Source organism: Astyanax mexicanus, chromosome 1 (genome assembly GCF_023375975.1).
Source record: "Astyanax mexicanus isolate ESR-SI-001 chromosome 1, AstMex3_surface, whole genome shotgun sequence".
Classification (NCBI taxonomy): domain Eukaryota; kingdom Metazoa; phylum Chordata; class Actinopteri; order Characiformes; family Acestrorhamphidae; genus Astyanax; species Astyanax mexicanus.
The window spans coordinates 50,029,653-50,045,284 of record NC_064408.1 but is presented as its reverse complement, the minus strand read 5'-3'; the positions used below and the strand labels follow the sequence as shown (position 1 = coordinate 50,045,284).

Below are 15,632 nucleotides of genomic sequence, written 5' to 3'. Positions count from 1 at the left end.
TCTTTTGCCCTAATGAAACAGAGTCATATGTCTTCCACACACTGATAGGTGGAGAAAGCTGGGGCTAGGCTTCGATCACAGTGTCTGAGCCCTGCGAACAAGACGAACACCAAAACAAATTAAGGCACTAGTGTTTTCCTCGTAGGTAGTTAACGAGAAGTCATTTGTCGAGCTGTGAATTGCCGTTCATGTGCTTTGTTTGAGTTTTCCTCAATCAACCACCCAATCAATTACCATTCTAGACGGCTAATTGTGTCTTATCTAATGAAACCACAAGACTTTAATGGTGGAACGGCGAATGTAAACAAGTCATTAAAAAGCGGGGCATATTTAGCCTGGAAACAATACTCAAATTAGTACGGTACTCGAGAAATAGACTACGTAATGAGCCCGATATCCTAAACAGCCCCCCGTTCTGCTGTGACTCACTTTCTCTGATTTCCATCTCATTGTTTCTCATGAATGGATGGAGGGCTCTCAAACTCACTTCACTGCAGTAATTACAGAGTAAATGTCAGGCACATGTAACACATGAAACTGATTCAGCAGACAGCAGATTAAGTGGAAAAGCTGCGCGCTGAATTCATTTGGACGCTAATTGGTTAGCGCTAATTATACTGAACAACTAATAAAAGGTTATTGGCCTTCTGGAAAAGGTTCGTCTTGCTCAATTTGGACTAACATTTGCTATTGCCTTTGCTCAAGTCGGCACAACAAAGATCAGCGAGAATAAGAATATCGAGTTCAAATGGATCCTGGGAGGCTCTGTGGCTACTGTCAGCAATTCACACTGGCTTAACTGCATCAAACACATCCACTCAGTTCCCCCTGCTGATGTAATTGTATTCATTAGGATATAAAAGAAATTACCTGATTTCTGATTAGCACCCCTGCTCAGAGACGTCGGAAGAGAAGAACCATCAGCAAACAAGACTAAAAAAGAACTAAAAGTGAACTTGAATTACCACAGCAGTAAGTACAATTTAAGAGAACTCTGAATTTCAGCAACATTAGAGGCCCATTTCAGGCAGTGGGAAAGAGAAAACATGAAAAAGTGTAATTAGACCCTATCAGAGTCTGGGGACAGTCTTAGAATACAACCTCAAGTTCAGAACCAAGTGATACAGGGTATATTCTTGCCCCTGCAGATGTAGCTAACGCTACGGGTTGTAAATAGTGGTTTTTAATAAACTTCTTCTGCACTTTTAAAGTTCTTAACGCCTCGTTTTAAATGTCAGGGCTCTCCGGATTCTAGCAATGAGGTGTGAAGCTACTTTGAACCTGGATAACGGTGTAACAAGCGATTTATCTGCAGGGGAAAGAATACGCCCCTTATCACACAGTCTGAAGGATGTTTAGACAAACAGAATAAAATTGCTGGATCTCAGAAAGCTGCAGGACAACGGAGGTGGGCAATTCAACAAAGGTTAGTACTCTTTATCATATTTTACTACATCAAAAGTCCATTTTACCTTTAAGGCAGTTTTCCTTTAAGGCACACAAGCTTCAGTAGTGCATGCATGTCCAGTACCTATTGTTTTTACTGAATCACAGCAAACTACAGTACATGTGCAATGGAACTGAAATACTCCATTCAGTCTTCTCATCTTCAGCACAGATCATTTCTGTATGAGTGTACTGGTAATGGTTGCCTACTAGCAGAAAGATTTGGTCAGTTAGTTTGCATTGCTTTCATAATAAGCAAAACATTATGTTATTTTGATAGCTTTGGATATGTACACTACTTTAAGGCATGAAAGTCTTAACAGCCTGGTTTCCTTTTAAGTTATTTTTTTTAAATAGTCTTATCTATTTAAATTCTGCAAACAGCAGTGCTCCATCCCAGTGATGATATCTGTAATGCACTTATATGCTCATTTCAGAGTTTTCCGGTGTTTGCCATGCAATTTTCCGCACAGCGGTGTAAGAAGATTTCATGCAGCTGTGAAAGTAAAATCCATCCACAGTTCACCTGACTTACACTCACACACACACACACACACATACACACACACACACACTGGAACAACAAGTTCCAAAAACATTTAAGTTTAAATCCAAATTGTTACAAGCCTCATTCATATCTAGCAATCATAGCACTGTTTGTGGGAGAGCAAAGCTCCTCACAGACTGCTTTGTTGAAGTGGGCAGCAGAATAATTGCCTGATAAATTATTTACAGTCCCCATATCGGCTAGATGTGGGTCCGTATGCAGAAGATTAAAATATGATTAAATAATGCTCAACCAGGCCTAACTTTCAGACAGCCTCAGAAGAGCAAGCTACATTTGTTACTTGCTGCAGGCAACAGGGACCAGAAATACCACAGTGTCTGTATTCATGAACAAATTGTATTTCAAGTGCAAAATACTGCAGACTTTTCATGTACACAATTATAAAAGTACTCTCTCTCTCTCTCTTTCCAGCTGGAATATTACAAGGCCACAGCTATAAAAGAATCAAACACATAAAGCACCAACAAGACAGCCCTGTCTGCAGTCTGTATAAAAGCTCTGTAGCTATGGCGATTGCTGCTTATTAATACATATTCTACATCACGTGATGTCTCAGTGCTGTTGCTGTATTCAGTGTTATATTCAAAGAATACTGATCGTATGAAAAAATGACCATGAACAGTAACATACATCAACAGTACCCTGTAAAAGTCACTAGCTACTTATTGAATTCAAAATCAAAACAGCAATTTACCCCACAGATTTTTGAGGGCCAAACTTTTAAGTTTTGAAATCAAAAACATTAACCCCAACTTAGCTGGGTTTAAGTAGTGCACTGAAAATGAAAGAACATGATTTTATTCACATTAGCGCTGGACGGTATGACCAAAAATGTATGTTCCAGTACTTTTTAAGATTCCAATGGTTTTACGGTATATCAAAATATTTTTATTATCATCATTTATGTATAGTTCTTAGCATGGCTGGGCTTTAATATAGGTTTGTGAGCTACTGTACTGTTAGGAGTACATATAACAAAAAACTAAGGCTTTAAAATAAGGCTTTAATTACTGTTGGGTTTACTTTGTTCCCCAAGATTACACAATAAATGAGGTAAGCAAACTTTATTAAAAGAAAAACAGCTGAAGAATTTAAACAATAGACCTTAAAAAGAGATACGCCAACAACTTTAACACAGCTTCTTTTACAAAACTAAATATTTTAAATAGTAACTGGCTAGCCTTAGCGAGCGAGATGTACCAGTATACTTCTTTGGCGGTGCTCTTCTACGCAGTGCTCTGCAGCACCTCTAGTGGTATGGAGGTATGTGAGAAAAGCATACCAGAGGGGAATATAAAACACATTCTGATCCAATCACCAAAGGTATATTCTTATGTTTATACTTCTACTTTGAAAAGACAACTTCTCACAAGGGTAGAACTGATCAAGCAGCTCAATGGAAAAAGAAGAACAATAAAAAGACAAAGAAAAATAATTAGAATATATAATAATTATAAGAATAAGAGAACAACACCAGACCTTAGCATCACTGAATATGTATGGGATTTGGTATTTGATGGTGAAAAGCAGAAAATGCAACCTCTATTACTAAAACATGTTCTGCAAATTTCTGCAGAAACATTGAAAGTGTGTCTTTTTAGGAGAATAAAAGAATAAAAAGTAGCCATAATAGACCTTGCCCAGTTGAAAGGTGGCTTAATGCAAAGACTATAAACGTACCACCAGATAAATGTTAGCTCTGAAAGTTTAAGCTTAAAAACACTAAAAACTGAGCAGTCCGTAACAGATATTGATCTGTTTTAAATGTGGGCTTCCAAGATTTCTCCACAAAAGGTCATAATGCATGTTTTTTTGCAGCCAGTGCGTTTCTGCAGAAATCTCCTTCCTCTAACAAAAGAATATGATAAATGGGCTCTGACTTATCAGACTTTTTTTTTTTTTGCGAAGTAAAAGGCATGCCTTAGTTAAATAGCGCCTGGTAGGGAGTGCAGGAGGCATTTTCTTTCACTCGCATGGGTTCCCTGTTGCTACCTGAACAAAGCAGGAGCATGTGCTGTACGTACCATTAATGAGGTGCAGGAGTGCAGGAGGAGATGGAGCGTTTGAACCTACTGGAGACGTCACATGGAGACGACCTCCACCTCTGAACAGAGGGAAGGGAAAAGTTCTGGAGCGGATGAGTGGGCTGAGTTAACTTTGTGGGGCTGCCAGGAATGGCAAACGCAGTGAGAGGGCTGGATACACACACTCGTCACAGGGATCAGTGAGTCATCATATAGAGTGTATGTGTGAGAGAGAGAGAGGGAGGATGAGTGGACATTTGACAGCTCCCTAGAGTGTCATTCAAAGCAAAAATAGGCGTTGTCCAAAAATTCTATTTTTTTTCCACCAAACACACGTCCACCCATACAAAGATTTGATTTAAAAAAATAAAAGACCATCTAAAAATTATGAGTTTCTCTGATTTTACCAAGTTGAAAACCTCTGGAATATAATCAAGAGAAAGATGGATGATCACAGACATCAAACCTGGAAGCTGAACTGCTTGAATTTTTGCACCAGGAGTTGCATAAAGTTATCCAAAAGCAGTGTATAAGACTGGTGGAGGAGAACATGCCAAGATGCATGAAAACTGTAATTAAAACCCAGGGTTATTTTACCAAATATTGATTTCTGAACTCTTAAAACTTTATGAATATGAACTGTGCAAAGGGCACATCGTAGTTCCCCACATACAGCTTAGTACAAGGCTTTCCAAATGCATCCAAACTGATGAGCAGAGCTGTCTGAAAAAGCATCAGTAATAATAATATTAACATAACATTTCAAATCCTGACAGTGTTTCCAACACACAGCCTATACTCTGGCTGAGTGCCCGAGTATGTGGATGGCTGCCCAAGTATATTTCAATAAATTCCGAAAGAAAAAAAGCGGGTTGCATTTTTAATCAATCTTTGCCAACGATTGTTTTGAAGAGAAAATAAGCAAAAAAGGTTAAACATTCAAAAATCTATTTTGACGGAAAAATAAGAGTCAAACAAACTGAAAAAATAAATAAATAAAAGACATGTTTTACATTTATTATTAATCTGTTTTGAAGAAAAACAACAGTTTTAAAGAAAAAAGTTTTCATGAAAGAAAAAATAAAATGCTGTTGCTATTTTGCTGCTACGTTAATGCAACTTGGTTCATTAGTAAAAGACTTAAGGAGACAGCAGGAGGATTTAAGTGTGGTTAAATGTCAGAGATGAACCCTGACATGACTGTGCTTATTTAGAAGACAGCTGGGATCAGGTGTAATGAATGCAGGATTAGGGGCAGGGGAAGGGGGTGGGAGGTAACATATAAGGTGAGTGTGGGGAGTGGTGGAGGTTTGGTTGGAGGCTTTGGAATCTCATCTATGTTCTTTGAGACAGAAGACACATTCAGCATGATGGCAGAACCTGCGCATACGTAGGTGTGAAGCTGGATTTAGCAGGGATCTCACCTTCATCTGTGCAAAGGGCACATCGTAGTTCCCCACATACAGCAGCCCGACAGTCTGAGGGATCAACCTGATGAGGGAGAGACAAGGAGAGAGAGAAGATTGCATTTAATTTAAAGATCTAAAGCCTTTTTAATTGCATGAACTCCCCACAACACAAGCAAACATACAGATTTGTATTCATTGCTGCACACAGGCTGCTTACAACACACGCACGCACGCACATGCACCCCCCAACCAGCTATTTACTACATACATTAAAGATGCTACAAATTCAGCTTGAAAATACTTCATAAAATGTCTTAAGATGTGTTTAAGCATGTTGCTTTACATCCTTCACACCAGCAAGGTTTTACCAGACCAAAACTGGTAAACTTCTAGGCAATAATTTCACCTATTTAGCAAAAGGAGCCGACTATATAGCAGTTTCCTGAATGATACGCAAAAACATCCTGTTCTGAAACCATTGTTTTGCTGCTGTTACCTAATTCAGCATTTTTACATATAGCTCTACTCAATCGTGCTAAAGCTATACCACAGTGTTTTAGTTTAGAGAGTATATATTTAGACTGCTTTGAAATGAGATATAATACAGGGCAGTAAATCAGAACGTCATTTGTCATTCACATACAGTACCAGTAAAAGTTTGGACACACCTTCTCTTTGTTTAATTTATGTTCTACATTGTATTTTTTATTAAAGACATAAAAACAAATAAGAGGGACTTATGGCATTAACTAAAGAAAAAGTCCCCTGAACGCCCTTGTAAAATAAAAGTGAAGTGTATTAAGTATATATATTTTTATATATATTTTTAACATGAAAAAGAACATACTTGTTAAAATTAAAATATTTATTTAAATACAAACTAAATGTACTATTTTGGAGCAACTAATGGCAACTTAAGTATGTTGTAATTGTAATTAGGCTCTTTTTAAACACAACATAAAATCATTAAATTGTGCTTTTGAGTGCTTTTTTTCATGCAACTTAAGCAGATTTAAGTCATTTTTTTTAAACATCATTTAAAAAAAAAAAAAAAAATTATGCCACTACATGTATTTCTATCAACACAACGTATAATGTAAAGCATATTGCTTAAAATACATTTTATGGAAATGTATATATACAAAATATATTTAATGTGTTATTTCATAAAGTATGGTAAATTAAAAAAAGCACATTTAGCATTCTTTCCCTAATTTGAATATACTTTTAATACTCTTAAGTATACTTCCTATTCATGCGGGCTAAACCTGATGAACTGAGATGGTGATTTGAGGTGATTTAGGAGGAGCTGGAGCTTCACAGTGTGAAGGAAAATCAGTAACTACTGTTCAGCACCTCCAGAAACTCCTTTAAGATGCTGAGAAAACTATTCCAGGTGACTCTCCCTCATGAAGACACTGAGAATAAAATATCAAGAGTGAGCAGATCTGTCCTCAAAGATAAAGGTGCTACTTAGAAGAATTAAAAATAAAGTACATAGGTTTATTTACAGCCTAAATATTACATTTTACATTGCAAAAATATATAGAAAAAGATAGAAAACACATTGAATAAGGTACTGTGACAAAATGTCTTATAACACAAATGTTGTAAATGTCTTATCACATCACAGCTGCTTTTCTACAAAAAAAATTCTAATTCTACAAAATATTTTATTCTAAGCAATTTTGGATGCAGTGTAAATGCCCCAAGTGATATTTATCAGCCATTGTTGGCACCGCAGAAATTCCATATTGGTGCACTCATGGGATTAATAATCACCTTTTATGTCTAGCCTCTAATGCATAGTGTTATAGAAAAGAAAAGGGAAAAAACTACTACAATCAAGATACAAATTCACACCTATCAACACATAACATCTCATGTGAACGTACCCCGGGTGACAGAATGTCACACTGCTACTAATCAGGACTCCAGGGTGATAATGCTCAAAAATCCACAGCTGAATCACTGAATAAGAATTAGAATAAACCCTGAATCTAAGAAGTAGCACAACAAAGGATCGGGATTCCTCAGCGGTGACAGGGTTTTAAATTCTGCTGTAAAACCATCCCTATTACACCAGACCTAGAGATGGAGCCTGCAGGCCACAGCTGTTCATATACTCGGTCTAAAGCGGTGTGAAATCACAGGGGAAGTGTGAGGAACCAAACAAGCACGTCTACAACCTCAGCATCCGGTGAGAGAACGCCTCTTCTAGTCAGACCAATCACCCCCAACCCTATTAGAGAGAGAGAGAGAGGAGCAAAAACAGCGTTCTAATCTAAAAATACGCTGAAAAAAAAAACAACACAAAAAAAAAAAAAACAACAAAACGAAACACAAAACCCACCATCACAACCACAGAGACACACACTCAACCACTTCCAGCCCATTACACTGAAAGCGTGCGGACATGCTTCCGGAACGAGTCTGGAGGTTTGTTTAATCCCACCAAGACCCAGCAGAGGCAATGAGAGGCTTCAGATCATCTGACAGTCTAAGTACAGAGGAAAACACAGATGGAGGCAGCTCTAACAAACTGGCATTGGTAGAATTAGTGCTGAACTGAGAACAGTTTTGCCTGTATCGGATATTGTTAGGATTTTAACCGGGGAGACTGATGCTAATGCTAGATCAGCCACAAGAGGAATGCTCCACAGAGGTTTAAGCTCAGCCCAACTCAGCCGCTATAAAAAGACAATGACAAGACCTAATGCGTAAATCCAATTTGATTTGTTCCTTATCTCCCCGGATTTAGGCGCATTATTGATGTGTTCCTTTGCAGACACGACTACAAGTGCATACAAACGTGGCCCAGGCATGAAAAAAGAACCAGGACTGAAGGAAATAAGTGTGGAAGAAGTGTTTCTCAGTTAAAAGTGGAAGGACATACTTTCTCCAAGACACATGAAGCAAGCCAACTGTGTCTAATGTGACTTCACTGGAGCTCAACACGATTGGAGGAGAATGTTGACGTAACCTCTCTAGCTTAAGCATCAAGCATCAAGTGATGTCGGAGAGAAAGAACCCTCCTTACCACCCTAAAGCAGATACTTTCATTTACACTTTTACATTTCACTCTATAAAATTTGCTCTCTTGTAATTGGTAGTCTTTTTTTCTACACGGCACATTTTGTAACAAAAACACATGAGAACTGACAAAACCATGCACAAGACTTGTTTTCTTGTCTTTTAAAATGAATGTCCATAAGACATGAGCTATACCAGTTGTATGCCTGCTAATTCGCAGTGCAAACACAGAAGAAAAAGAAAAGAATATAGATGACATCCTCCATTAAGACAAATGTATTACTCCACCCTCGGCTTTCTCCTCAACCCATGTACTCTTGCACTCTTATTGGCCGTATAGCCAGTCTCTGCAATACCTCCCAAACACCCTTTACACTACCAGATTTAAAGTCACTGACACGTCCAGATATCAAACCTGCTACACAGTAATTAAGGAATTCCGAAGCATCATCTTGTAGGCTCTTAGATTGCTTCTTTTAGCCTTACATTCACAGTGACCAAGTGAACAAATGCAGAGCGGACAAGCGCAGAGCAAATTCAACCTCAAGTTTTTTGGCTGTAATTTCCAACTGCAAAATCTGGGCAAAATTGTATAAATCCAGCATTAAAAGGATATTTTCTGCTTACTACCTTTTGTATACATGATGCAAAAGAGTTGTCAGATGCTTACAAATACACAAATCCATGTGGTTTTATATACAGTTAATACAACAAAGTAATTAGTCCTGCTTATACATTTTATTAGAATCCATTTCAAACACATTTACTGATGTATAATTTGTTGTCTGTTTCTTAGGCCTCACTTTTTTTCTAATTGTCAACACATTCTTCAGAATGGAGGTTAACTGAAAAATCTATGTATTTATATTTATTATTGTTGTTTTAATAGATATATAACCATGTTTTTCTATTTATACAAGTAGTTTAAACTAAGGATTTCAGCAGCATGGCAGGGAAAGTGAATTTATTTATTTTTTTAAGAATATTGATTGATTATTTTCTTTTAGAAATACAATTAACTATTCAAGTTTAATAATATTCCAGAGTAAGAACATATAAACATCTAAATTTAGCCTCACATAAAATGGAAAGACTTGCTCCCCTCTTGTTTGATTTAATGTTGAAGGAAAAAGTATTAGACACATGAAACGTGTTTCAGAAGATGTTTGATTTCCAGTATTGTCTTTACAGGTGACTCCTCATGAAAGCATGCCTCTCCCTGAGTGTGTGACCTTCTGCTGCAGCCCTCTTCTCCAGACCATGTCAACAGACAGTGGCGAGTCGGTATTGACATGCTGTTCCAAATATAACCCATCAGGACATTAAGGCAGCCGGGAAGGTGAAGCCATTTTTTCCCAGCAGAATGAGAACTGTCCATGGTGTTGCCACTGGGACTGCGTCTCTAAATAGATGTTGAGATGTTCTGATGACGTTCCACAGTCTCATGTGCATTACAGATGTATAGTGATTTGTTATGGAAGCAGGTGTGGTGGTAAAATCAACTCGTTCTGCCTGCTGCATTAAACAATTCTGAGTGACTGGGCTTGGAGTGACAGCAATGAAACATGTTCTGAAGGTGTTTGAAGCAGTTAATCTGTTAGCCATTGATGAGCCATTGATGTTCATGCAAAGTAAAAAAAAAAAATAATAAAAATAAAAATAAATTGCCACCATTTGAAGAAGAAGAAGAAGAAAAAGAAAACGGTTTGGGTGTATTAAAACGTGATAAAAAGTAATAACCTTTTTAGAACAGATCCAGTATTCTGTGCACTTTGCCCAAACAGGCTTTTAGAAGTAGAAGGTGGGATAGTTAAGCAGACTGTAAAATTAATTCCTTGGAAATGCATGAACTCCAGCTGTTGCTGAAAATATCTGGATACTGTCGATATCAGAATGCAAAGAACCAACAACAAATTAAATAAACATTGCTCAAAATGTTTTACTATTCCTGCTCGACGGTTGACGTATTGTGACTTAAATTTAAAATGGCAGCACCCAGAGATTTACCTACGCTATGGGATGTAAACAGTGGCTTTTAATAAACTTACTGTGCAGTTTTTAAGTTCTTAATGCCTCGCTTTAAATATCAGGGCTCTCCAAATTCTACCAATGAAGCGTGGAGCTCCTTTGATCCTGGATAATGGTGTAAAAAAGCGATTTATCTGCAGACACAAGACACGCCCCATATCATTAATTGTAAAAGCCTGTTTGGGCCAAAAATTGCACAAAATACTGGATCTCGGAAAGCTGTGGAAGAGCACCGGTGTGCTATTTAACAAAGGTAAGTACTTTTATCACGTTTAAATACACCCAAAGTCCATTTTTAGACCGGAGTTCTCCTTTAATGAAACATTATGTACATTTTAAAGTCTTTAAAAGATTATTAAGGCTTTACCAACTTATACTAAGAAAGTATCTCAATCATTGTTACCACTGACTTGTCATGTATTATACTGCACTATGTAACTCTGGTGAAGCAGGCAGGACAATGTTTTTGAGAGAATAACATAATACAGCATAACCTGTGTCTTATTTGCATGAAATCCAGTAATATGAATCTTTAGCCTCAGTCTGCATGATTAATTCCCTACCCTTTCTGAGATTTTCGTAACGTATCTCTCAGCTTGTCCAGAAAAACATGTGTAACGCATCTCCTTTTGCAGTGACACAAAGCACGAACTATGATTTCTGACTGTAGGGTGAGTCCAGGAGCACCATAGGAGTACCAATTCTCACAAGATGCTGCTGCTTTAACAGCACTATTAACACCACCAAGTTATGACATTTTTTTACGAATTTGTGCCATAATAGTGTGAAGAACAACAAAAATTGAGAAAAAAAATTACTTCAAAAGAACATCAAATATTCCGGATTGACCTTCATTTCTGAGTTAAGACTTGCAAGAGATTTGAGTTCTAATCTGTCTGCCTGCATTACGCCTGCATGAAGCCCCAGCACTGCTCTACTGCTCATCTTCTGCCTTTGAGAAAAATGAAGCTGGACTAATGACGCCATAGGGCTACTACGCTCATCTAATATGGATCACTTTACGCAGGCCCGTCAATAGCAGGACGTCAGATCTAGGATAACCATGGCCGGTCTGAGTAGTCTCTAATGGTCTTTCAACATGATGGTCTTTAAGCCCAGGGTGCTGCTGTTGCTGCTGTTATTTATGTCAGTTTGCTCGCAGAATGATCAAAGCCTGTCTCTTTAGAAAAACCCTGGGGTTCTCAGCAAACACAAAATGTAAGCTAGCTCTGACGGTGTGTGTTAGCATTTCTAGCTTTTATTATAACAGCTATGCTACCCAGAGAGTCGGGTACATCTGGCATGAGGGTAAAAAAAGGCTGTTAATTGGAAGTCAGAGCAGTGAGTGAGGGCAGTCATGTCCTGGCCTGACCTCCTGCACATCAGAGCACCATTAATCCTGTCTGTTTGAGGGTGTGCGGGCACACGCCAAGGTTCAATTCGATCGGCTCTTACCGATTACCATACCAGTCAAATAACCTCTCCGAACTGCGGTTCTTCAAGTAGCCAGACCAGGAGCAGTGCACTTGGTTTGATAGACTGCAAAAACAGGCCAGTCTTGCCTCTTCTTCCGCTTGCTGTTTCAGAAGAACGGGAATATATTGTTTTTAGATATGCCTTAGGAAACAAGACAGAAACTGCTGAAGGCAAAACTCATTAGCATTCCACTGACATTTTAACACTCAACACACACTCTTCCTCTTGCCTCCTGTCTCTCTCTCTCTCTCAATCACTCTCTGCCTTGGTTTTGGACGATGGCAGAGCTAAAGCTGATTTGTGTAACACTGTCCTGGGCAAGTCTCTTCTCCCCAGGAATTCCAGCTGCAAACCAGGCCATCTGGACCTCGAGTGCTGACCAATTCTCAGCCATAAGACGTAAACACAAATTACATTCACAGCTAACTGGTGCATGCAGCAGGAAACAGCAGCAGAAAGCCTGACTGACTGGAGTTCTCTCTCATCTCTGCTTCTTCCAGGAGCCTCTAGTCTGGGGTGCATTCATTTAACACTGTTATTAAATCAGTCAGATTTAGTCATCTTCTCCTTTTTCCACAGAATACTAATGAAGCCACGGCCCAGTGGAACCAATCACAGAGTTAGTGATGTTTTACTGAAAATCAGGACTGAGGAAGAGCTGCACAACATGCCGCAAACGTGACGTCAGGTCTGCTTTCAGAAAATGGCTCTCTAAATCTTATTCTCTGTAATGCATTAGATTAACTGTTAAACTCTTTGCTGAAAATCATTGGATTATTAGCAGGATTGAACTGGGATTAAGATTTAAAAAGGTAAAGTGTTGCGGTACATGTCCACTGGCACTTTTCTGCAACACATGTTACCGTGCTGGATCCCTCGGCTCACCGCATCTGGGCGTGTCTGTGACGTCATAAGTTTAATATTTTATATTTTTAGTAAACCTCACTGTAATCTGTAGTTCTATAAATCTAGTGTGTGAGGCTCGTCTGACATGAAGCTCTTCTCTGATTGGCTTCATGCAGCGCGGCTGCTGGATTTATTTGAATAAAGTTGAGCTCTGCTGAACTTTTTCGCTGCAGGGCGGGCTGCGTTCAACGCAATGCAACCCAGCATGCACTGCAGCATGCAGCAGCTCTCTCTACTGAATAAATGAATAGGATGTGGCGGGGCTTAGTTGCCAGTGGACACGGACACATACCGTTACAATTATGTTTTGGGTTGAATTTAGTGATTAACTTGGGTTAGATTAAAAATAAATTATAATTATAGTGACATGACTAAAATCAGGACCAGTAATAGCCTTAGATTTTGGTTTGAGGTTAACATTAGAGTGATTTTAATTTCAGGACTGATTCCTGGACATTGCACATATTTTATGTCTATGACTACATAGCATTTAAATCAAAATATTTCACTGAAAAAAAAAAAAGAAAATAATTTAGCCCATGCCTAGGTATAATTTCTCTCTGGGTGAAGTACCACGATTTGGATTTTAGAGTGGAAGTTAGAGTGATGTTAGGATTAGGGTTGGGATTACACCTAAGAATTTAGAGAATTTACTGTGCCATGACGATGATCTGTTACTTGATAAATTACATAGTAATTTGATCAAAATTATAACATCTAGACAAGAAAGGGTAATGTTTAATATTTGAACAGAAAGAAACTACTGAGTGTCAATATTATACTGTACTTATCTATTTATAGCAAAATCATATTGATCACGTTTGGAAAAATGCCAAGCCTTCGGACGTTAACTTTCTAAACTTTAGAAAAGTTAAAACTATATAACTTTCTCAGAAACCTTACAAACATGTACAGCTATGTATGGCACTCACAACATCATGCAGCTTTCTTCAATCAGTTGTGTAGATTAGCTGCAATGGAATGAAATCATTTCATACGCTTTTATCACATTTAACAAATTTTTTTGTTTAAATTATATTATTTCTAATTTTTTTTTTCTTCCCAACTTACACAGCCAATTACCCAACCCACTTATTAGGACTCCCCCATCACTAGTGATGCCCTATCACCAGGAGGGTGAAGACTAGCACATGCCTCCTCTGATACATGTAAAGTCAGTCATCGATTCTTTTCCAACTGCTGCTGAGGCAGCATCACAGCGCACTCGGGGGGAAAGCGCAGCGACTCTGTTTTGATACATCAGCTCACAGATGCCTTGTGTTATTGACCTCACCCTTTGGAGTGATGTGGGGAGAGAGCGCCATCTACCCTCCTGGAAAGAGCAAGACCAATTGTGCTTTCTCAGGGCTCTGGTAATCGATGGCAAGATACATGAACAGGATTCGAACCGGCGATCATCTGATAATCATTTAATATATTTTAGTATTACTGAAACCTTTTATTGATAGTGTACGCTGGACTATGAAAATCAAGTGCTACTATAACATTAGTTAAGCCAGACTGATGGAGATACAGTAAATATGAAGCACAAAGTCATGTTGAATCTGTTCTGCTCATGAAATTGAACAAAATTTATTCTCTTGAACCTGTGAATCACCAGGGACATTCTCTCTATTCTTTAGCTCCTTGTATGGCTCCCCCTATACACCTTGATCTGAGAGTGCCCCCTGCTGTGCTGGGGGCACAACAGTGTGCTGTACCTACAACAGTAAGGCACAAGTCCAATGCACATAGGAGCTTATGACAAAACATGGCCAAAAAAATGACAAAAAAGAAAAGGAGAACAATTCTGTAAAACATTTTAGAGTTTGCTCAGTTGTTGGCCCTCTGTCTTTAAATGAACTAGATCTGTAAGGTCAAAGAGTTCTAGGGTGGGTGTGAGCAGCAGGGGAGCAGAGTGATGCCATGAGCCAGGCTTTAGGTATTCAAAGCCATGCAGCAGTAGGACCTGAGGCTATTCTCAGCCCAGGCCTGCAAAACCACTGATAAAGGTGAAACAACTGGACAGTCAGAACTGTCAGTCTGATAGTTTAATTGGGATTTGAGTTGAGTGGCATCAGGTCAGCATAACCGCAGCAGAGCAGGGGGAATTGAACGTCAAGTTTTTGAGGTTCAAAAATCAATAGGCTATAACAGGAAGTTAACTGAATAATCTTATGCCTACTGAAAAAACAATAAATCGTATTTTTCACACTATATAACACACATAAAATCCTTTAATTTTCCCAAAAAACGTCAGTGCACCTTATAATCCAGTGCATCTTGTGTATGAATTTTACCAGTCAGGTATTAAGGAGCAGTAAAGACACTTTGCTAAAGTGCAGAGTTACACAGGAGTTTCAGTTTAGTTCTCCAGCACCAAGACTCAAGACTGGAGAAGTATTAGCATTAGCTGTTAACTGCGCAAAGTGCTAGTTAGCTATTTTGCCATTCAGAGGTGAGTATATGGGACTGTAGCTTGCTGCTGACTCTGATTACCACTTCCGGAGCAGCAATAGCATTACCCACTAACCACGCTAGGTGCTAGCTAGCTCTTTTGCCATTCAGAGGCAAGTACATCAGACTGTAGCCTTCCTATTTTCCATGGTAAAACAAGTTGTGTGGGACAAACCGCTACCTAATATCGCCCTGCTTACCGGAACACTTAGGGTTCCTCAGTGTAGCTCTGTCTTGCTAACCTTGAAAATCTAAGCTTACTGTAGATAAACAGAAGTGCTTTAC

General features: G+C 38.6%; 1 protein-coding gene across 1 annotated transcript in view; it reads right to left on the bottom strand.

The window, feature by feature from the left end:
• The window catches only part of rngtt (RNA guanylyltransferase and 5'-phosphatase), a 236,531-nt gene that overhangs the window by 17,395 nt on the left and 203,504 nt on the right, over positions 1-15,632 (bottom strand). The window contains exon 14 of the mRNA XM_022662454.2: positions 5,463-5,529. Coding sequence (XP_022518175.2) covers positions 5,463-5,529 — 67 coding nt within the window. The remainder of the gene's footprint in view (positions 1-5,462; positions 5,530-15,632) is intronic.